Source organism: Melanerpes formicivorus, unplaced genomic scaffold, assembly GCF_026170545.1.
Source record: "Melanerpes formicivorus ecotype bairdi unplaced genomic scaffold, bMelFor1.0.p_v2 SCAF_22, whole genome shotgun sequence".
Taxonomy (NCBI): domain Eukaryota; kingdom Metazoa; phylum Chordata; class Aves; order Piciformes; family Picidae; genus Melanerpes; species Melanerpes formicivorus.
In genome coordinates, this window is record NW_027142374.1 from 4,119,051 (window position 1) to 4,139,820 (window position 20,770).

The 20,770-nt window shown below is 57.2% G+C and overlaps 1 protein-coding gene across 8 annotated transcripts in view; it reads left to right on the plus strand.

The window, feature by feature from the left end:
* The window catches only part of LOC137447911 (H(+)/Cl(-) exchange transporter 5), a 34,569-nt gene extending 17,722 nt beyond the window's left edge, over window positions 1-16,847 (plus strand). For all 8 annotated transcript variants that reach the window (XM_068151896.1, XM_068151897.1, XM_068151898.1 and 5 more), the window contains 10 exons: window positions 2,271-2,370; window positions 5,041-5,225; window positions 6,565-6,687; window positions 7,092-7,298; window positions 8,176-8,256; window positions 9,233-9,775; window positions 11,008-11,194; window positions 12,433-12,831; window positions 14,150-14,366; window positions 15,597-16,847. In XM_068151896.1, the coding sequence (XP_068007997.1) occupies window positions 2,271-2,370; window positions 5,041-5,225; window positions 6,565-6,687; window positions 7,092-7,298; window positions 8,176-8,256; window positions 9,233-9,775; window positions 11,008-11,194; window positions 12,433-12,831; window positions 14,150-14,366; window positions 15,597-15,687 (2,133 nt within the window). In that variant the 3' untranslated portion in view covers window positions 15,688-16,847. The remainder of the gene's footprint in view (window positions 1-2,270; window positions 2,371-5,040; window positions 5,226-6,564; window positions 6,688-7,091; window positions 7,299-8,175; window positions 8,257-9,232; window positions 9,776-11,007; window positions 11,195-12,432; window positions 12,832-14,149; window positions 14,367-15,596) is intronic.
* The last annotated feature ends 3,923 nt before the right edge of the window (window positions 16,848-20,770 follow it).

A 20,770-nucleotide genomic window follows, 5' to 3' on the forward strand; every position in this document is an offset into this window, starting at 1 on the left:
CACAGATCCCTGTGTAGGAAGATGATCAGTGTGGGAGAGGATGATCAGTACAGAACACAGAATTAGCCAGGTTGGAAAAGGCCCCAGAGATCATCCAGTCCAACCTATCACCCAGCACCACATAATCAACTAACCCATGGCACCAAGCACCCCATCCAGTCTCTTTCTAAACACCTCCAGGGATGGTGACTCCACCACCTCCCTGGGCAGCACATTCCAATGGCCAATCTCTCTTTCTGGGAAGAACTTCTTCCTAACCTCCAGCCTAAACCTCCCCTGGCACAGCTTGAGGCTGTGTCCTCTTGTTCTGGTGCTGATTGCCTGGGAGAAGAGACCAACCCCCACCTGGCTACAACCTCCCTTCAGGTAGTTGTAGAGAGCAATAAGGTCTCCCCTGAGCCTCCTCTTCTCCAGGCTAAGCAACCCCAGCTCCCTCAGCCTCTCCTCACAGGGCTTGTGTTCCAGACCCCTCCCCACCTTTGTTGCCCTTCTCTGGACACCTTCCAGCAACTCAACATCTTTCCTAAACTGAGGGGCCCAGAACTGGACACAGGACTCAAGGTGTGGCCTAACCAGTGCTGAGTACAGGGCACAATGACCTCCCTGCTCCTGCTGGCCACACTGTTCCTTTCCTGTCTGCAGAGGTGCCTGTATGAAGAGCTGACACCTGTCTTTGGCAAAAGAGCTTGAAATTGGCCCAAGGCAGAAGTTCCTGCTGGCCAAAGAGCTGCAGGGTTGGTCCAGTGAAAAGCAATCTGAAGGAACTCATTCTGGGAGCCACCACAACCTCTGCCTTGATCCTGTGCTGGTTCTACCCATGGTCAGTGGGGAGCTAGAGAGACAAATCCAGAGCAAGCCCAACCAGTACTGACTGGGGCAGGAAGGACTCTTGGTTGGTTGTTCCTCCTGCAGTGGCTTTTGGTTGGTTGCATCAATGTGGCTTTTATCTGGGAGTAATGGAGCTGCCCTGGACCATTTCCCTGGGCAGAGGCAGCTGATGGGGCACACAATAGCTGCTCTGTCACCCTTCTCTCCTCCTGTCAGCAGCAGAGGGCATGACAGGCTTCAGCCCTCCCTGCCAGTGCCTCTGAGGAGCTCAGCCTCCTGGGGCATCATGGATGGGTCTGAGTGTCCCTTCCCAGTGCCACCAGCACAGTCTGGTTCCCAGCCTGGCCATTCCTTGGCCGCCTGCCCTGTGGTGTCCTCCTCTACTCCAAGACACTTCTGGTTTGGGTTGCAGACCTCGAGGTGAGAGCTGGAGATGGTGGAATCCCTGAATCTCAGTGTGGTGGGGTTGGAAGGGACCTCTGGAGATCATCCAGTTGCTCCCCCTGCTCAAGCAGGGCACCCACAGCAGCTTGCCCAGGATCACAATGGCCAGCTGGGGTTGGAATCTCTCCAGAGAAGGAGACTCCACAACCTCTCTGGGCAGCCTCCAGCACCCTCACATCAAAGAAGTTTCTCCTCCTGTTCAGATGAAACCCCTGGGTTCCAGTTTGTGCCCACTGCCCCTTCTCCTGTCACTGGGCACCACTGAGAAGAGCCCAGCCCCATCCTCTTGCCCCCCACAGGTCCTTTAGCTCTTGCTGAGCATTGCTCAGATCCCCTCTGGGGCTGCTCTTCTCCAGGCTCCACAGCCCCAGGGCTCTCAGCCTTTGCTCCTCACAGAGATGCTCCAGGCCCCTCAGCATCTTTGGAGCTTCCCCTGGACTCTCTCCAGTAGCTGGTGGCCACCAACAGATTAAGGAGTGAATTCTGGTTTGGGTTTATGGAGAAGACACCCAGGAAGAAACATCACTTGAATGTTTTGCTGGGACTGATGGAATTTCCCTTGGTCAGTTCTTTCCCATCTCCTTAGCAGAGCTGTGTTGACTGCAGCAGCTGTAAGAGCAGCCACTGCCTGACACCTCTCCCCTCACCCCTCCAAGCAGAGCACATTCTGAGAGCTGTTGGTTTGCATGTTGGGGTCTGTCTTCCACTCACCACCTAGATTCATAGGTATATGGAATGATTTGGGTTGGAAGGGGCCTTAAAGACCATCTAGTTTCAAGCCCCCTGCCATGGGCAGGGACACCTCCCACTGAGCCCAGGTTGCTCAAGGCCTCATCCAGCCTGGCCTTGAACACCTCCAGGGAGGGGGCATCCACAAGCTCCCTGGGCAGCCTGTTCCAGTCTCTGCCTATCCTCACTGCATCACCATTCTTGGAGCACTGGCCCCCAAGTCCCTCAGTGGCTCAGATTGTTGTGTCTTCTCTAACAACCTTCCCCAGATCACCAGCAGAAGCAAGGAGTCCACCTGGGCCCTGATCCACAGCGTCAGCGATGCCTTCTCTGGCTGGCTGCTGATGCTCCTCATCGGCCTCTTGGCAGGTAAGAGCACACTTCACCCTGAAACCCCCTCCTGCTTCTGCTGGAGAAGGCTCTAGTCCCTGGAGCTGGGCTGGCGGGGCTGGGCTGGTGTTTGTGGCTCTGCTGCTTCACAAGCTGTGGAGAGTGCATTCTGAAGTGCTTTGAGGCTCCGAAGCTGAGCTGAAAGCTGTCCCAGATGCTGCTCTGAAGCTGCTGCTGCTGGTGTAAAGCTGTGAGCTCCATCCATCCAGGCAGGGCTGGTGGAACCCTGGGGCAGGGGAGTCTCATGGTGTGCATCATCTTTGCTGACCACTCTTGGCTGGCCCTGGAAAGGTGAATGCCAAGCACTCCTAGAAAGAATTTCCTTTCTCTCTCTTCCCCCCCTTTAATATACTAAGATATAAACCCCACTGAATCCCAGACTGGCTTGGGTGGGGAGGGACCTTAAAGACCATCTAGTTCCAGCCTCCCTGCCAAGCCAAGGACAGCTTCCACTAGAACAGGTTGCTCAAGGCCTTGTCCAACCTGGCTTTGAACACTGCCAGGCTTGGAGCTTTCACAGCTTCCCTGTGCAACCTGTTCCAGTGCCTCAGCACCCTCCCAAGGAAGGATTTCTTCCTCCTGTCTAATCTCCATCCAGCTTCTTCCAGCTTGAAGCCATCACCCCTCACCCTATCACTCCATGCCTTTGTCAGAAGTCCCTCTGTAGTTCTCCTGTAGCCCCCTTCAAATCCAGGCTGTTCTAAGGCCTCCCTGGAGCTGAACAGCCCCAACTCTCTCAGCCTGGCCTCACAGCAGAGGGCTTCCAGCCCTCCCATCGTTTCTGAGGCCTCTTTTGGCCCTGCTCCCACAGGACTCCAGAGCTGGCCTCAGCACTGCAGGTAGGATCTCAGCAGAGCAGAGGGGCAGAATCCCTTCCCTCCACCTGCTGCCCATGCTGCTGGGAATGGACCCAGGGCTTGTTTGGCTTCTGGGCTGTAAGTGCATGGTGCTGGCTCATGTCCAGCAGCCCCAAGTCCTCCTTCTCAGCACTGCTCTTCATCCATTCTCCACTCAGCCTGGATCTGTGCTTGGCATTGCCTCCACCCAGGTGCAGGGCCTTGCATCTGGCTTTGTTGGAACTTCATGAGGTTGGCACTGGCCCACCTCTCAAGCCTGTGGGGACCAGCAGTGGAGCACCTGAGGATCACCACTCCTCAGTGGTCTCCACTGAGACATTGAGCCATCGACCAGCGCTCTTGGAGTGCCATCATCAAGCCCATGCTTTATCTGCTGAGTGATCCACCCAGCAAATCCAGGTCTTTAGATGACAGCTGGTGTGGGGCAGTCAAACTTCATTCAGAGGCTGGCTGGCTGAGTCCTTCTGAGTGCCTTCAGGAGCAAACTTTGGACCCCGGGCAGGAGAAGTTGCTGGGCTGGGTTGAGCTCTTCCCAGCAGAAAGCAGCGGGGCAGACCTCGTGAGGCACCAAATCAGACCTTCTGTTAATGTTTACAGAGCAGAGCTGCTGCCAGTTTGCCATTAACTGGGAGATTTGCTGAAGGTTGATGCTTGCTCTGGAGCCTGCACTCCGTCTCGCTCAGCCTCTCTGCTCCTGGGCCTTGTGCTGCAGCGGAGAGCGGAGCTGAGGGCAGCCTTGATCTGGGCAGGGGGAGGGGAGGAGGAGAGGAGAAATTGCTGACTCTCTTGGAGTCAGAAGGGCTTTGCTGGCACAGCTGTAACTTCCCCTTCCCTTTGCTTTTTCCTTTTAAAATGGGAGCTGGGAAGGGCTTCTCCAAATTCCCAGTTACCTGGAGCTCCTGGATTCCAGCTCTTGTGCTGGAGCCTGGTGGCAACATCTTGTCTGCTCCTCCAGGAGGACCCTCCCTGCCTCTCAGACCACCTCTGGCCTATATTTAATGAGCTCCTTTTCAGCCTGAGGGAGAGGAATTCACTTCCAGCGGTGGGGGGTGGCTTGGAACACAGCTTGTGGTGGCCAGCCTCTGAGAGAGGAGTTGGTTCCTCACCTGCTCTTCAAGAGAGAGAATAGAAGAGAATTAACCAGGTTGGAAAAGAGTTTTGAGATCATCAAGTCCAACCTATCACCCAACACCATCTAATCAACTAAACCATGGCACCAAGTGCCCCATCCAGTCTCATCCTAAACACCAGCCTGATCTAGTGTGGGGTGTCCCTGCCCATGGCAGGGGGGTTGGAACTAGATGATCCCTGTGGTCCCTTCCAGCCCTGACTGATACTATGATACCTCCAGGGATGGTGACTCCACCACCTCCCTGGGCAGCACATTCCAGTGGCCAATCTCTCTTTCCATGAAGAACTTCTTCCTAACCTCCAGCCTAAACCTCCCCTGGCACAGCTTGAGACTGTGTCCTCTTCTTCTGGTGCTGCTTGCCTGGGAGAAGAGACCAACCCCCTCCTGGATATTACCTCCCTTCAGGTAGTTGTAGAGAGCAAGAAGGTCTCCTCTGAGCCTTCTCTTCTCCAGGCTAAACAACCCCAGCTCCCTCAGCCTCTCCTCACAGGGCTGTGCTCTGGACCCCTCCCCAGCCTCATTGCCCTTCCCTGGACACCTTGCAGCATGAACTAGAGGAGGTCTTTTTTAGCTTTCTACAGAATAAGAGGTGCAACCTGCAGAAGTTTGGGTCTCCACGAGGTGATTATTGACCATTCCTCTCCTCCTCCTTTCCCCCAGGGTCCTTGGCAGGTCTGATCGACATCTCTGCCCACTGGATGACCGATCTGAAGGAGGGAGTCTGCTTGGCAGGCTTCTGGTTCAACCATGAGCACTGCTGCTGGAAATCCAACACGACCTTCACCGACAGGGACAAGTGTCCCGAGTGGATGAGCTGGTCCCAGCTGATCCTCGGCCATGGAGAGGTGATGTGCGCCTCCATGGCCCATTTCCACAGCCTCTGTTGTCCCCTGTGGGATGTGTGGGCCAGAAGGACCAGCTCTAGGTGGTTTCACCTTCCCCCCTGGGGTCTTCAGGGGTGTAAAGGAGCACACACATTGCTCATAGGACCGTGGAATCATTTGGATTGGAAGAGACTCTTCAGATTGTGGAGTCCAACCCTTAACCTGACACTGCCAGGTCACCACCAAGCCATGTCCTTCAGCACCACATCTCCAGCATGGCTTTGAAACCCCTCCAGGGATGGGGACTCCAGCACTGCCCTGGGCATCCTGGGAAGGGCCTTGACAGCCCTCAAGGGCAAGAAATCGTTTCTCATGTCCAACTTAAACCTCTCCTGGGGCAACTTGAGGCTGTTTCCTCTTGCCCTGTGCCTTCCTTGGGAGAAGAGCCTGACCTCCACCTGGCTCCAGCATCCCTGTCTTTGGAGGGGCTGGGAGAAACCAAAAGGTGTCTTAGTCATGTGTCTGGGGTTGCTGCCTGGAGGACATTTTGCCCATGGGGAAATTTCAGTGCTGGATGAGCTCAAGTGGTGTGGCTCTGGTGGCTCTGGCCAGTGGAGCTGCCCACATGACTAGGACAACCCTCATCCCAGTACCAGCCTACTGCTGTAGCTCATTTGCTGTTTAATGCAGTGACCTTGGAGATAGCATTGGTTCATGCCTCATTACCCACCATGTGTCACTTGGCCTTGGAACCTCAGGCCCTGTGCTCCTCATTTTTGGCTGCTCTGGGTAGCTCTCTTCACTGTGATCTGCTCATTCATAGATCCACAGACTGCTTTGGGTTGCTTGGAAGGGACCCTAAAGATCATGCAGTTCCAACCCCCCTGCCATGGACAGGGAAACCTCCCACTAGCCCAGGTTGCTCAAGGCCTTATCCAGCCTGGCCTTGAACACCTCCCTGGAGGTGTTCAAGAGGGGATTGGATGTGGCACTTGGTGCCATGGTTTGGTCACGAGGTCTGTGGTGACAGGTTGGACTTGATGTCCTTTGAGGTCTCATCCAACCTTGGTGATTCTGAGGCATCCATGACCTCCCTGGACAGCCTGTTCCAGTGTCTCACCATGTCTTGCTCCATGATGCCACTTCAGTGGAGCAGCAGAGGTGCATTCTTGGGCAGGTTGCTCCAGGCCCTATCCATCTGGCTTATGGAAACATAGACCTTGAGGGGCTCACCGAGTCCAACCGTTGACCACTGTAGGGCTTGGAGCCCTCACAGCCCCTGCCTGCTTGCTTCAGCATGCAGCTTTGGTGGGATCTCAGCTGACATCATCCAACTGGAGGCACTTTTTCTGTCTTCCAGGGGGCCTTTGCCTACATTCTCAACTACATAATGTACGTTGTCTGGGCCTTGCTCTTCTCCCTCCTCGCCGTGCTGCTCGTCAAGGGCTTTGCTCCTTACGCCTGCGGCTCGGGGATCCCAGAGGTGAGTGAGAATGGGAGTGGGCTGGGCTCTGGGAGGTGGCATGGGGACCCAGCATCCATCCAGTCCTGCTCAGGGCTGATCATTTCTTGGGCTTCAGGTGTTTTCCTCCCCCTGCCAAAGTCTTCCTGAAGCATGTCAGGTGGGGTTTCCAGCAGGAGGTGCTTTCAAAAGCGCTGTTTGTGTGAGAGCCTCCAAAACCAGCCTCAGGTTGTTCCTCAGCAGGGGAAGGACTCAGACAGCTCTCTTTATCTTTACACAGAAGGATCTCTTGCCCACCTCTACTTCTGATAGCTGGAGAGGGCTCTGGAAGCTGTGGGGGAGAGCTGAGGGCAGCCTGACCAGGCAGGAGCTCTGATGAGGGGCTTGACTGAAAGCCTGTAGAGCTTTGTGTGCTTGACTTCCAGATCAAAACTATCTTAAGTGGTTTCATCATTAGAGGCTACCTGGGCAAGTGGACCCTGATCATCAAAACCATCACCTTAGTGCTGGCAGTGTCCTCTGGGCTGAGCCTGGGCAAAGAGGGGCCCCTGGTGCACGTGGCCTGCTGCTGTGGGAACATCCTGTGTCACCTCTTCACCAAGTACCGCAAGAACGAAGCCAAGCGCAGGGAGGTACGGAGGGACACCGGCGTGGGCCAGCTGCTGAGGTGGGGTGGGGACACTGCTGGGGCTGGGGCTGTGCTCTGGCTGCAAATTGGTGTCTTTTGGCACAGCTCTTGCTGTGCTTCAGGACGTGGTTTAGTGTGTGTGTGTGTGCCTGTAGAGCATCCATCTCCAAGTGCTGCGGGACAATAAATGACTCACAGAGTCCTTTTGGTTGGAAGAGGTCTGGTGACCCCCAGCACTGCCAGGGCACCACCAAACCATGGCCCTCAGCACCACATCTCCATCATGGCTCCCCCTCCAGGGATGGGGAATTCACCACTGCCCTGGGCAGCCTGGGCCAGGCCTTGACAACCCTCAAGGGCAAGAAATTGGTCCTCGTGTCCAACCTAAACCTGCCCTGGGGCAGCATTTCCTCATCTTGGCTTGTGGTGCCAGGATGAGGGGCAGTGGTTTGAAACTAGAGCAGGGGTGATCTGGGTTGGACCTTAGGCAGAAGCTCTTTACTCTGAGGGTGGTGAGACACTGGAACAAGTTGCCCAGAGAAGCTGTGGATGCTTTATCCCTGGAGGTATTTAAGACCAGGCTGGATGAGGCTTAGAGCAACCTGGTCTAGTGGGAGTGTCCCTGTCCACAGCAGGGGGTTGGAACTAGATCTTGAAGGTCCCTTCCAACCCAAACCATCCTATGAACCCCAATGCTTTGGTGGCTCCTTGCAGCCCTTCTGCTGAGGGAACTCCTTTTGCCCTGCTGCCTAACCCAGGTCAGCTCCTGGCTGACTCTGCACTCCCTGGAGATAAAAAAAATGTCCAAATTGAGGTAAAGACAAGCAGCAGAAGGGCAGAGGTTTGGCAGGGGAGCTGGACATGTCTGCTTTGCCCCCTAGGTTCTGTCAGCAGCAGCAGCTGCTGGTGTGTCTGTGGCCTTCGGGGCGCCGATCGGCGGAGTGCTCTTCAGCCTGGAAGAGGTAACAGCAGCGCTTGCTCTTGGCTCTGGGCCAGCTGCTTCCCTGCTGCTTTAGACATGCAGCCCCCTCCCAACGCCTTGGGTGTGGAGAGGAGAGACCCTCTTGGTTGGTTGGTGGTGTTTGCAAGGCCCAAGCAGGCTCACAGCAGGCTGGGGCTCCAGGTAATTCTCACCCACACCGGAGAATGTCGTTTGGATCATCTTCAGCCACGGCTTTGCAATGAGCCTCTCAGTGTCTCCGTGCTCAGCCAAGCTGACTGCTCACAGCCACAGCTTCTCTCCTGCCTCCAGGTGTCCACTCCCTCCTGACAGCTCTGTGGCAGGCTGCCTGGGTCAAACTGGCTCCTTTTCTTCTACAAGGAGCTTTCAAACCCTGTCTGTCAACCCCCTGTTCTCCTGGAGGAGCTTCCCATCCTTATCTGTTAAATCTCTTTCCTCCACAAGGACCTTCCAATCCCTCCTGATCACACTCCTTCTCAAAAAGCTTCTGACCTTCACCTGACCCCTTCTCAAGGAGCTTCTGTCAAATGCCTTTTGTTCTCAGGAAGCTTCCAAGCCTTGTTTATCAAACCCCTCTTCATCACAAAGAGCTTCTAATCCTTGTCCTCTTGATCCGGACGTGGTGGATCACGCTGCTGGCTCTGGGGCTTAGCTCAGAGGAGGGCTGGGCTGGTTCTGCTGAGCTGAGCAGTGGCTGTGGTGGCAGCTGTGGCACATGCTGTTGGACACTCCTGCTGCCGAGCACTCTTGGCTATCAAGTCTCTGGTCTGAGCTCACAGCTGGCGTGTGACAGCTGCTGTTGTCCCAGGATGTCACCTCCGCCTCAGGGACCATAGAGGGCACTGGAGATAGGCAGGCCAGGACCCATCCTGGTCATTTTCCCCTTCTGGAGCTCAGAGCAAAGCCTGGGGTGCGGGGCTGGAGGGGAAGGAGGGTGGCAAGCGCCCAGGTGACCCACTCTTTGCGCTCCCCTGTAGGTCAGTTACTACTTCCCCCTCAAGACGCTCTGGAGGTCCTTCTTTGCCGCTCTGGTGGCCGCCTTCACCCTGCGCTCCATCAACCCCTTCGGTAACAGCCGCCTGGTCCTCTTCTATGTGGAGTTCCACACGCCCTGGCACCTGCTGGAGCTGGTGCCCTTCATCCTGCTGGGGATATTCGGCGGGCTCTGGGGAGCCTTCTTCATTCGCAGCAACATCGCCTGGTGCAGGCGGCGCAAGACCACCAAGCTGGGCAAGTACCCGGTGCTGGAGGTGCTGGTGGTGACGGCCATCACGGCCGTCCTGGCCTTCCCCAACGAGTACACCAGGATGAGCACCAGTGAGCTCATCTCTGAGCTCTTCAACGACTGTGGCATCTTGGACTCCTCCCAGCTCTGCGAGTACGCCAACGATTTCAACAGCACCAAAGGGGACGACCTGCCCGACAGAGCCGCTGGCCCCGGCGTCTACACCGCCATGTGGCAGCTGGCTTTGGCCCTGCTCATGAAGGTCTTCATCACCATCTTCACTTTTGGCATGAAGGTGAGGTCATGCTCATAAATCCCAGTGTGGTGGGAGGGACCCCTGCAGATCATCCAGTCTGGTCCCCACTGCTGAAGCGAGGGCAGCCACAGCAGCTTGCCCAGGATCACGATGGCCAGCTGGGGTTGGAAGCTCTCCAGGGAGAGACTCCACAGCCTCTCTGGGCAGCCTGCTGCAGGGCTTCAGCAGCCTTTCTTTGTGTTCAGGTGGAGCATCCTGGGTTCCAATTTATGGCCATTGCCCCTTGTTCTGTCCCTGGGCACCACTGAGAAGAGCCTGGCCCCATCCTCTTGTTCCCACAGGTCCTTTATCTCCTGCTGAGCATTGCTTAGATCCCCTCTGGGGCTGCTCTTCTCCAGGCTCAACAGCCCCAGGGCTCTCAGCCTTCCCTCCACACAGAGATGCTCCAGGCCCCTCTGCATCTTTGTAGCCTTCACTGGACTCTCTTCATCAGTTGCCTGTCTCTACTGAACTGGTGAGCCCAGTACTGCATCCAGGACTCCATCTGTGGTTTTAAAGACTAGTGATGGAAGAAGCTCTACATAAGAAGCTCAATCTAAACATGAGGAGGAACTTCTGTAATTTAAGGCTGCTGGAGCCCTGGAGCAGGCTGCCCAGAGAGGTTGTGGCATCTCTTTGTCTGGAGAGCTTCCAAAGGAGGCTGTAGCCAGGTGGGGGTTGGTCTCTTCTCCCAGGCAAGCAGCACCAGAACAAGAGGACACAGGCTCAAGCTGTGCCAGGGGAGGTTTAGGCTGGGGGCTAGGAGGAAATTCTTCCCAGAAAGAGAGATTGGCCATTGGAATGTGCTGCCCAGGGGGGTGGTGGACTCACCATCCCTGGAGGTGTTTAGGAAGAGACTGGATGGGGTGCTTGGTGCCATGGTTGAGTTGATTAGATGGTGTTGGGTGATAGGTTGGACTTGATGACCTCAAAGGTCTCTTCCAACCTGGTTAGTTCTGTCCTGTCCTATCCTGTTCTGTCCTATAACCTATCCTGTTCTGTCCTATAACCTATCCTGTTCTGTCCTATAACTTATCCTGTTCTGTCCTATATCCTATCCTATCCTGTTCTAACCCAGCTGGCCATTGTGATCCTGGGCAAGCTGCTGAGGGTGCCCTGCTTGAGCAAGGGGTTGGCCTGGATGATCTCCAGGGGTTCCTTCCCACGCCGCTGGCCCTGGGGGGTTCTGTGCCGTGTCTGAGCCATGGGTGGTCACTGGTGTGCTTCCACAGGTGCCCTCAGGTCTCTTCATCCCCAGCATGGCCGTGGGTGCCATTGCTGGGCGGCTGCTGGGCGTAGCCATGGAGCAGCTGGCCTTCTACCACCATGACTGGGCCATCTTCAGCGGCTGGTGCAGCCAGGGAGCGGACTGCATCACCCCCGGCCTCTACGCCATGGTTGGGGCCGCGGCCTGCCTAGGTAAGCAAGGTGGCTTTGGAGGTCCAGGCTGTGCTTTGGCTCTTGCTTGGCTGTGTGAAGGGGTGTAGTGAAGCACCACTGTGGCTCTCTCAGTCCATAGGTGCTGGTGTCCTCTCAAGAGCTTTGGACATTCTTGAAAGGAAGCTCAGGGGAGCTTTGTGGTAGGATGTGATGGGTTCTTCTTCATGCTGTGTTCTTCTGCCAGCTCCAACCTGTTGCTGGACACTGTGGCTTTCAGGGGGAGCCTCCTGAATGGGCAGCTGGAAAATCCATCAGGAAGCCCTGTAGGGTAGCCCATGGCACGGTGTTCTGGAAGGGACAGAGAGCTTCAGCATTGTGTTCTGCTCACCTTTGGCCCCCACCACAATGCTGAGTGTGGTGTAGGCACCCAGCAGTGCAACCACTTGTTGGCTGAAGACCTCCTGGGCTTCTCAGTTTAAGAAAGATGTTGCAGCTCTTTGGCCAGCAGGAACTTCTGCCTTGGGCCAATTTCAAGCTCTTTTGCCAAAGACAGGTGTCAGCTCTTCATACAGGCACCTCTGCAGACAGGAAAGGAACAGTGTGGCCAGCAGGAGCAGGGAGGTCATTGTGCCCCTGTACTCAGCACTGGTTAGGCCACACCTTGAGTCCTGTGTCCAGTTCTGGGCCCCTCAGTTTAGGAAGGATGTTGAGTTGCTGGAAGGTGTCCAGAGAAGGGCAACAAAGGTGGGGAGGGGTCTGGAGCACAGCCCTGTGAGGAGAGGCTGAGGGAGCTGGGGTTGTTTAGCCTGGAGAAGGGGAGGCTCAGGGGAGACCTTCTTGCTCTCTCCAACTCCCTGAAGGGAAGTTGTAGGTAGCAGGGGGTTGGTCTCTTCTCCCAGGCAAGCAGCACCAGAACAAGAGAACACAGTCTCAAGCTGTGCCAGGGGAGGTTTAGGCTGGAGGTTAGGAAGAAGTTCTTCCCAGAAAGAGAGGTTGGCCATTGGAATGTGCTGCCCAGGGAGGTGGTGGAGTCACCATCCCTCGAGATGTTTAGGAGGAGACTGGATGGGGTGCTTGGTGCCATGGTTTAGTTGATCAGATGGTGCTGGGTGCTGGGTTGGACTGGATGATCTCTGGGGTCTTTTCCATCCTGGTTAATTCTTCATTCCTCCAGCTGAGCTGGCAGGGGACAGCTGTAGAGCGCCTCAGAAGAGCTCTCCTGGACCCCTCCCAAACCTTCCTGTTGACCTCCTGCGTCTCCTTGCGCTGCCTTGCAGGCGGGGTGACCCGGATGACGGTGTCGCTGGTGGTCATCATGTTTGAGCTCACCGGGGGCCTGGAGTACATCGTTCCCCTGATGGCCGCGGCCATGACCAGCAAGTGGGTGGCCGACGCCATCGGGAGGGAGGGGATCTACGACGCCCACATTCGCCTCAACGGCTACCCCTTCCTGGAGGCCAAGGAGGAGTTCTCCCACAAGACCCTGGCCATGGACGTCATGAGGCCGCGGAGGAGCGACCCTGCCCTCACCGTCCTCACCCAGGACAGCATGACCGTCGAGGACGTGGAGACCATCGTCAACGAGACCACCTACAGCGGCTACCCCGTGGTGGTGTCCCGCGAGTCCCAGAGGCTGGTTGGCTTTGTCCTCAGGAGAGACCTCATCATTTCCATCGGTGAGAGGAGAGGGGGCGCCTGGGCAGCGGTGCCCCTCGCTCCCTGAGGGACACTGAGGGGGTGGTGCAGGCCCAGAGACAGGAAACAGAGCTGGTGAAGGCTCTAGGGTATGGCTTGGGAGGGGCAGCTGAGGGAGGCCTTGGAGATCCCTGGCCTTAATCCTTGGTGACCCTGACCCTTGGAGAGTGGGGGCCCCTACCTTGCATAGAGCCCGGGGGCCCCCTAGCCTTGCCTTGCTTGGGTGCCCCCTAGCCTTGCCTTGCTTGGGTGCCCCCTAGCCTTGCCTAGCTTGGAGCCTGGGTGCCCCCTAGCCTTGCCTTGTTTGGAGCCCGGGGGCCCCCTAGCCTTGCCTAGCTTGGAGCCTGGGTGCCCCCTAGCCTTGCCTTGCTTGGGTGCCCCCTAGCCTTGCCTAGCTTGGAGCCTGGGGGCCCCCTAGCCTTGCCTAGCTTGGAGCCTGGGGGCCCCCTAGCCTTGCCTTGCTTGGAGCCTGGGGGCCCCCTAGCCTTGCCTTGCTTGGAGCCCGGGGGCCCCCTAGCCTTACCTTGCATAGAGCCTGGGGGCCCCCTAGCCTTGCCTTGCTTGGAGCCCAGGGGCCCCCTAGCCTTGCCTTGCTTGGAGCCCGGGGGCCCCCTAGCCTTACCTTGCATAGAGCCTGGGGGCCCCCTAGCCTTGCCTTGCTTGGAGCCCAGGGGCCCCCTAGCCTTGCCTTGCTTGGAGCCCAGGGGCCCCCTAGCCTTGCCTTGCTTGGAGCCCGGGGGCCCCCTAGCCTTGCCTAGCTTGGAGCCCGGGGGCCCCCTAGCCTTGCCTTGCTTGGAGCCCGGGGGCCCCCTAGCCTTGCCTAGCTTGGAGCCCGGGGGCCCCCTAGCCTTGCCTTGCTTGGAGCCCAGGGGCCCCCTAGCCTTGCCTTGCTTGGAGCCCAGGGGCCCCCTAGCCTTGCCTTGCTTGGAGCCCAGGGGCCCCCTAGCCTTGCCTTGCTTGGAGCCCGGGGGCCCCCTAGCCTTGCCTTGCATAGAGCCCGGGGGCCCCCTAGCCTTGCCTTGCTTGGAGCCCGGGGGCCCCCTAGCCTTGCCTTGCTTGGAGCCCGGGGGCCCCTAGCCTTAGATGTTGGAGGCCTTGGAGGGCACACAGTAGAGATCAGAAAGCAGGATGGAAACCTTTCACCCTTGGGCCCTTGGTTACCTCGGGGAACAGAGCAGGGGGAGGGAAGGAGTGGAGCTTTAAGGCCTTCCCCTTTGTGGGCAGAGAGAGGAGGCAGTGCTGTTGTGCTGGGGACGGGAGGAGGGGCGGTGATGCCTCATCGGCGCCTCCCTGCTCCAGAGAACGCCCGGAAGAAGCAGGACGGCATCGTCAGCACCTCCGTCATTTATTTCACCGAGCACTCTCCTCCCCTGCCGCCGAGCTCCCCCTCCATGCTGAAGCTGAGGAGCATCCTGGACCTCAGCCCCTTCACGGTGACCGACCAAACGCCCATGGAGATCGTGGTGGACATCTTCCGCAAGCTGGGGCTGCGCCAGTGCCTGGTCACCCACAACGGGTAAGGACCGGCCGGGCCTCAGGGGTGCTGCCGGCCGGCCCTCGGGGGTGCTGCCGGCCGGCTCTCAGGGGTGCTGCCGGCCGGCCCTCGGGGGTGCTGCCCGGTGGCCCTCAGGGGTGCTGCCCGGTGGCCCTCAGGGGTGCTGCCCAGTGGCCCTCAGGGGTGCTGTTCGCAGGGCCTCAGGCAGAGCCTTGTCACCTGCCACTGACCTGCAGAGCACTGAGCACAGAACAGAGTCCTGCAGTGGTTTGGGTGAGAAGGGACCTTCAAAGCTCCTTGCACCCAGCAGGGACATCTGCAACTAGAACAGGTTGCTCAGAGCCCCAAACAGCCTGACCAGCAGTGGTGCAGGGATGGGGCATCTCCCACCTCTCTGGGCAGCCTGGGCCAGGCTCTCACCACCAGCAGTGTCAAACATTTCTTCCTTCTCTCCAGACTGAATCTCCTTCTTTGAGTTCAAACTTGTTTGAGTCCACCCCTTGTCCTGCCATCAGCATCAGCTGGAGCCTTTGTTACCTGGTGTCCAGGGACAGGACAAGGGGCAATGGACACAAACTGGAACCCAGGAGGTTCCACCTGAACAGGAGGAGAAACTACTTTGGCATGAAGGTGCTGGAGCCCTGCAGCAGGGTGCCCAGAGAGGTTGTGGACAGTCTTCCTCTGGCGAGCTTCCAAACCCAGCTGGCCATTGTGATCCTGGGCAAGGTCCTGTGGGTGACCCTGCTTGAGCAGGGGTTTGGACTGGATGAGGTCTTTTCCTCCCTCCAGCATGCTGGGATTTGAGGGTTCCTTACCTGTTTTGCTGTCAAGTGCTGATGGAGTCTGTTGAGCACTATACCTTGTGTGGAATGGCAGTGACTCAGAGACTCACAGAATGGTTTGGGTGGGAAGGGACCTTCAAGATCCTTCAGTTCCAACCCCTCTGCCATGGGCAGGGACACCTCCCACTAGCCCAGGTTGCTCAAGGCCTCATCCAGCCTGGCCTTGAATACCTCCCTGGAGGTGTTCAAGAGGGGATTGGATGTGGCACTTAGTGCCATGGTTTAGTCATGGGGTCTGTGGTGATCTTTGAGGTCTCATCCAACCTTGGTGATTCTGAGGCATCCATGACCTCCCTGGACAGCCTGTTCCAGTGTCTCACCATGTGCTGCTCCGTGATGCCACTTCAGTGGAGCAGTAGAGGTGCCTTCTGGGGCAGGTGATCCACTAAAAGCTGTCTTCCTTCCCCAGGAAGCTGCTGGGGATCATCACCAAAAAGGACGTCCTGAAGCACATTGCACAGCTGGCCAACCAGGACCCAGACTCCATCCTCTTCAACTGAAGGCAGCCCAGGAGCTGCTGTTGTGCTCGAGACAAGAGAGACACTTCTAGAAGACCCTGGGATCTTCTCCCCTGTTTTTCTGGAGACCATGGGACTGTTCTCAGCCTTTCCTCCCACTGAGGAGCTGAAGAGGACAATTGTTTGTTTGTTTGTTTTTCTACCAGATAACCAATTGCACTACATCCTCTGTGGAGCTTCTAAAGAAGATTAGAGAAGAGCAAAAGGACCTTGATTTACATTGCTTTGATGAAGTTGAGTTGGAGAGAGGTTCCAGGGAGGAGTAAAAGCAAGAATGCTCTTCAATTGTACCTCCTCTCCTTGTTTTGTTTGACCTCTGGTGGCCAAGGTCTGGCCTTCAGGAATGCTGCAGGAGAAAGGCTGATTTTTTGCACATGGTGTTGGGGTGGTGGCAGGAGGATGTGGGCCTCACTCAGGGGTGCTGCATTCCCAGGGAGCCACTGGGTAATAGTTAGAACCTCCTCAAGCCAAACTATTGGCTGCCTGAGGGTGTTTTGCCCCCAAAAGCCCTAACCCCTCCTGCCCCCCAACCCCAAGCACTCCCCCAGCCCCCAGGATCACTTTTCTTTAAACTGGGCCCAGTTTCTGCTTGGGAAGAAGTTGATTTTGGTTCACCTGTGAATGTACCTTAACTCCTGCCACTGCCTTGCCAGGAGAGCCCCAAGGAGGGGCAGAGGGACCAACCCTGATGTCCTCACCATTATCCATCCCTTCTGCAGGTGGTGCTGGGGATGTCTTCTCCTTGAGTTCCCCCCAGCATGTGATTGAGATGCCACCCACAATCCAGCCCTAAGTTATTGCCCTGCCTTGCCCGCCCTCCCCAGGCTGCCCCCCTCGCCTTGGATGTTGCACAAGTGACCTCTTCCTCCTCCAGCAGTGTCTTAGATGGCCCAGGATGTCCCACTGGAGAGCCCCATGCCCAGGATGCTTTCATGGATTCCTGTGCTGGTCCCTGCTGCTCTCCTCAGGCCTGGATTCCCGCTGGGGGGGGTGGACACCGCTCCGGCTCCTCTGGCCCACAACTATGCAATAAAACCCTTCCAGACCAGGGGGGACCTGCTCCACCTCTGTGCTCCTCGAGTCCCTGCCCCAGATCTTAGCCAATTATTTTCCTGTCAATAAAGCTGTGACTGTTTACTGGAGTTGAGGAGGTAGAACAATGCTTTTGGAGGCTGGGGATGTTCATCGTGGTGTCGCTCACAGGCAGATGATTGCCCCTTGGGATGGGCTGCCCAGGGAGGTGCTGGAGTCACCATCCCTGGAGGTGTCTAGGAAGAGACTGGATGGGGTGCTTGGTGCCATGGTTTAGTTGATTAGATGGTGCTGGGTGGTAGGTTGGACTTGATGATCTCAAAGTTCTTTTCCAACCTGGTTAATTCTGTTCTGTCCCCTTCCCATTCCCTTCCCATTCCCTTCCCATTCCCTTCCCATTTATTTCCACCTTTCTCCTGCTCCTCCTGTGGAGCAGAACCACCTGTTGGCCTCTGTTGTGTCAGTGACCTGCTGTGCCCAGGGTGTGAGGGGTGATGTGGGCATGGATTGATAACTCCTGACTGGGATCAGTGCCTTGCCCAGGGAGCTGGGGGCTCTGGAGGCTCCTGCTTTCCAGGGGGGGAACTGGTGTGTCCTTGGAGCAGGAGGTCCATGAGCTGTCTCCTTGGAGCAGGGAGCTCTTTGCTTTGACTAAGTTCCTACAAACCCAAGTTCCCTCAGAACCTGGGTGCAGGGCACAGCCCACGCTCCAGTTTAACTGGATGTCCCCAGGGGCTGGGAAGGGGAGGTCTCCCCTGCCTGGGTCAGCTCAAGCTGCTGTGTGGGGGTTTTGTCTTTGTCCTGCTCTTGCTTTTCCTGGTGTTCTACCTTCAGAGTGACTGCAGGAGGAGCCCGGGGGTTTCTCTCCAGCGACCAGCTGGTTGAATAAGTCCCAGCTGGAGCCTGGCCGGAGGAGGGTTGATGGATGGAGGGTCGATGGAGGCCACCCAGGCTGGGGGCTGAGCAGTCAGAGATAAGCCCGGGGTTGATGCTCCTGCAAGTGCCTTTTCCATCCATTCCTGAGACCTCCACACTCCAGGGGTGATGCTCTGTGTGAGGAGGTGGCTGTGGGGCACTTTCCCCTTTACCCCCACCCAGAAAAGGGCAGAGACCTGCTGGAGGGGGTGGTGAAGTCCCATCTGTCTGTGTCACTGGGGAGCCTGCTCTGGCCATTAGCCTCCTGGAGGGCAGGTGGGAGTTGGGACCTGGATTTGGTGCTTCCCACAGCCCAATGTGAGGCTGAGAGAGTTGGGGTTGTTCAGCCTGGGAAAGAGAAGGCTCCAGGGACACCTTCTGGTGGCCTTCCAGGACTTCAAGGGGCTGATCAGAAAGCTGGGGACAGGCTTTTAACAGAGCCTGTTGTGACAGGACAAGGAGTGATGGTTTGAACTTAAAGAAGGAGATTCAGACTGGAAAGGAGGGAGAAGTGTTTGACACTGAGGGTGGTGAGAGCCTGGCCCAGGCTGCCCAGAGAGGTGGGAGATGCCCCATGCCTGGCACCATTGCAGGTCAGGTTGACTGTGGCTCTGAGCAGCCTGCAGAGGTCCCTGCTGACTGCAGGGGGGTTGGACTGGATGAGCTTTGAAGGTCCCTTCCCACCCAAACCAGTCTGGGTTTCCATGAGGTGTGGGGCCAGTGGGCTCTCACCTCCACTCTGCTGCTCACCTCATCTTCTCTGTCCCTGCATGATGTCCAACACCATCCCTTTCCACCCTGCCAGTGTCATGGCATCAGGAATGGTTTGAGTTGGAAAGGGACCTTCCAACCCCACTGCCACAGGCTGGGACAGCTCCCACCAGATCAGGTTAAGGCTTCATCCAACCTGCTCTTCAATGCTTCTGGGGTGAGGTGTCTACAACTTCTCTGGGCAACCCATTCCAGTGCCTCACCAGTTGCTCTCTTTAGCTGTGCTGTTTTGCTTGGCAGTAAGGGGCTCCAAGGCTTGGTGGAGAGCTGGGGTGGCCAGGGAGGTGTCCCCAGAGCAGAGTGGTGCTGGCTGTCTCCGTGCCCCAGTGAGGTCCCAGCCCTCAGCTCACTGCCTTGATTTACAACATCCCAAGCCAAGGTTTCCTGGGGTGGTGACTTGGTTCTGAGGGTGGATTTCCTCCTTCCCACCCTGAACTTCTCCCGAGCCTGGAGTAAAACAAAGTCTTGTTTGGAGGAACAAAGAGCTGGGAGGCAGTGATGAGCTGGTTAACAAGAGGAGGAGGGGTGGGAGGAGGACAAAAGAGGAGACTTCATCCCTGGAATGTTCTTGGAGACAAAGGGCAGTCCAGTTGGGGCTGTGAACGCCCTTGGCTGGCTGGGAGCAGAGAGTGGAGATAAGAAGGTCCCGTGGCAGGCACTACAAGGAAGCTGTGTGTGACCCAGCCAGTGAGATGAGGTCAACCTGGAAATGTTTATTAGAGTGGCAGTCGTGTCCCACCCCCACTTCTCCACCCCACCACCGCTGCTTTCACAGCAGGAGGAGAGGCCACGAGGTGGCACCTGGCAGGGATGAGGCTTTCAGCAGCTGGAACTTTCGGTTTTGTGTGCTCTGGGGTTGGTTTTGATGTGTTCTGAGGGACCTGGGCTTGTTCAGCATGGAGACAAGGAAGCTGAGGGGAGACCTGGCTTTCTACAGCTCCCTGAAAGGAGGTTGGAGCTGGCTTGGGGATGGACTCTCCTCCCCAGGGGCAAGTAATAGGACAAGAGGAGACTCAGGTTGGACATGAGGAACAACTCCTTGATTGAAAGGGTCCTCAGGCACTGGGCCCTGGCAGCCCAGGGCTGTGGTGGAGTCTCCATCCCTGGAGATGTTTAAAGTACATCTGGATGAGGACCTTAGGGACATGGCCTGTGAGTTGTGCACAGGGAGATGTTAGGTTGGACTAAATGATTGGAGCAGGCTGCCCAGGGCTGTGGTGGAGTCCCCATCCCTGGAGGGCTTCAAGAAAGGTGTGGATGTGGCACTTGGGGACAGGGTTTAATGGCCATGGTGCTGTTGGGTTGATGGTTGGACTCAATCTTAGAGGTCTTTTCCAACCCAAACAACTCTGTGGCTCTGTGCCCTGCAGGTCCCTTCCAACCAGGTGATTCTGTGTTTGATGGAGGTGGGGCTGGCAGCCACCAGGCAGCCCTGAAGCCTTCAGGCTACCCCATGCTGCCTTGGCATGGGAAAAGCAAACATTTGCTGAACACTTTGGTTGCTGGCAGCCAGGCTGAGCTCTGATCCTCTTCCCTGAAGCCACAGGTTCCTCCAGGCGGGGCAGGAACCCAGCAGCTGCAGGGAAGGAATCTCAGCAGAGCAAAGCAACCTCCACAGGCAGCCGACGAGTGAGGTCATGGGGAGGGTGTGGGACCTGCTCGTGCCAAAGGTGCCATGTTCAGACACACAGGGCTCTGAGGTGTAGCCATCCCAGGTTGGAAGGGACCTCTGGAGATCATCCAGTCCAACCCCCCTGCCAAAGCAGTGCTGCCCACAGCAGCTTGCCCAGGATCACAATGGGTTTGGGATGTCTCCAAGAGAAGGTGTGGCAACGGGTGGCTCGGGGTCTTGCCTGGGTGGTGTCTGTGCCACCAGAAATCCACCCTGGGGGAGGTCTTGGTGGACAAAAGCTTCTTCTGTGAGCTTTGCTGCTGCAGGTTCCTACAGTGCCCAGAGATGTGGTGGAGGCCCCATCCCTGGATCCATCCCCGTGCCCGTGGGAACGAAAGCAGACACATTCCTGCAGGGCTGGGCTGGGATGTGCTGGAGCAGGAGCTTCTCCTGGGCCTGGCTCCATGGGCACCCCGGGGGTTTGGCTCCAGCCACGCTTGCTGCTGCTTCCACTTCAACCTGCAGAAGCTGCAGCTGGGACCTTGAGAGTCCCCTGCCAGCCTGCCAACCCTTCCCCCCTCCCCATCCTGCGTCTCATCTCCTGGTGCCGCTTGGCTCTCACCAGACTTGGCCGTGGGCCTGGAGCTGGTGGGGGTTGTCTTCTCCAAACACATCCACCCACGAGTCTTCTCCCTTCCAGGAAAGCAGAGCCTGGCTGGCACCGAGCCTGGCTCC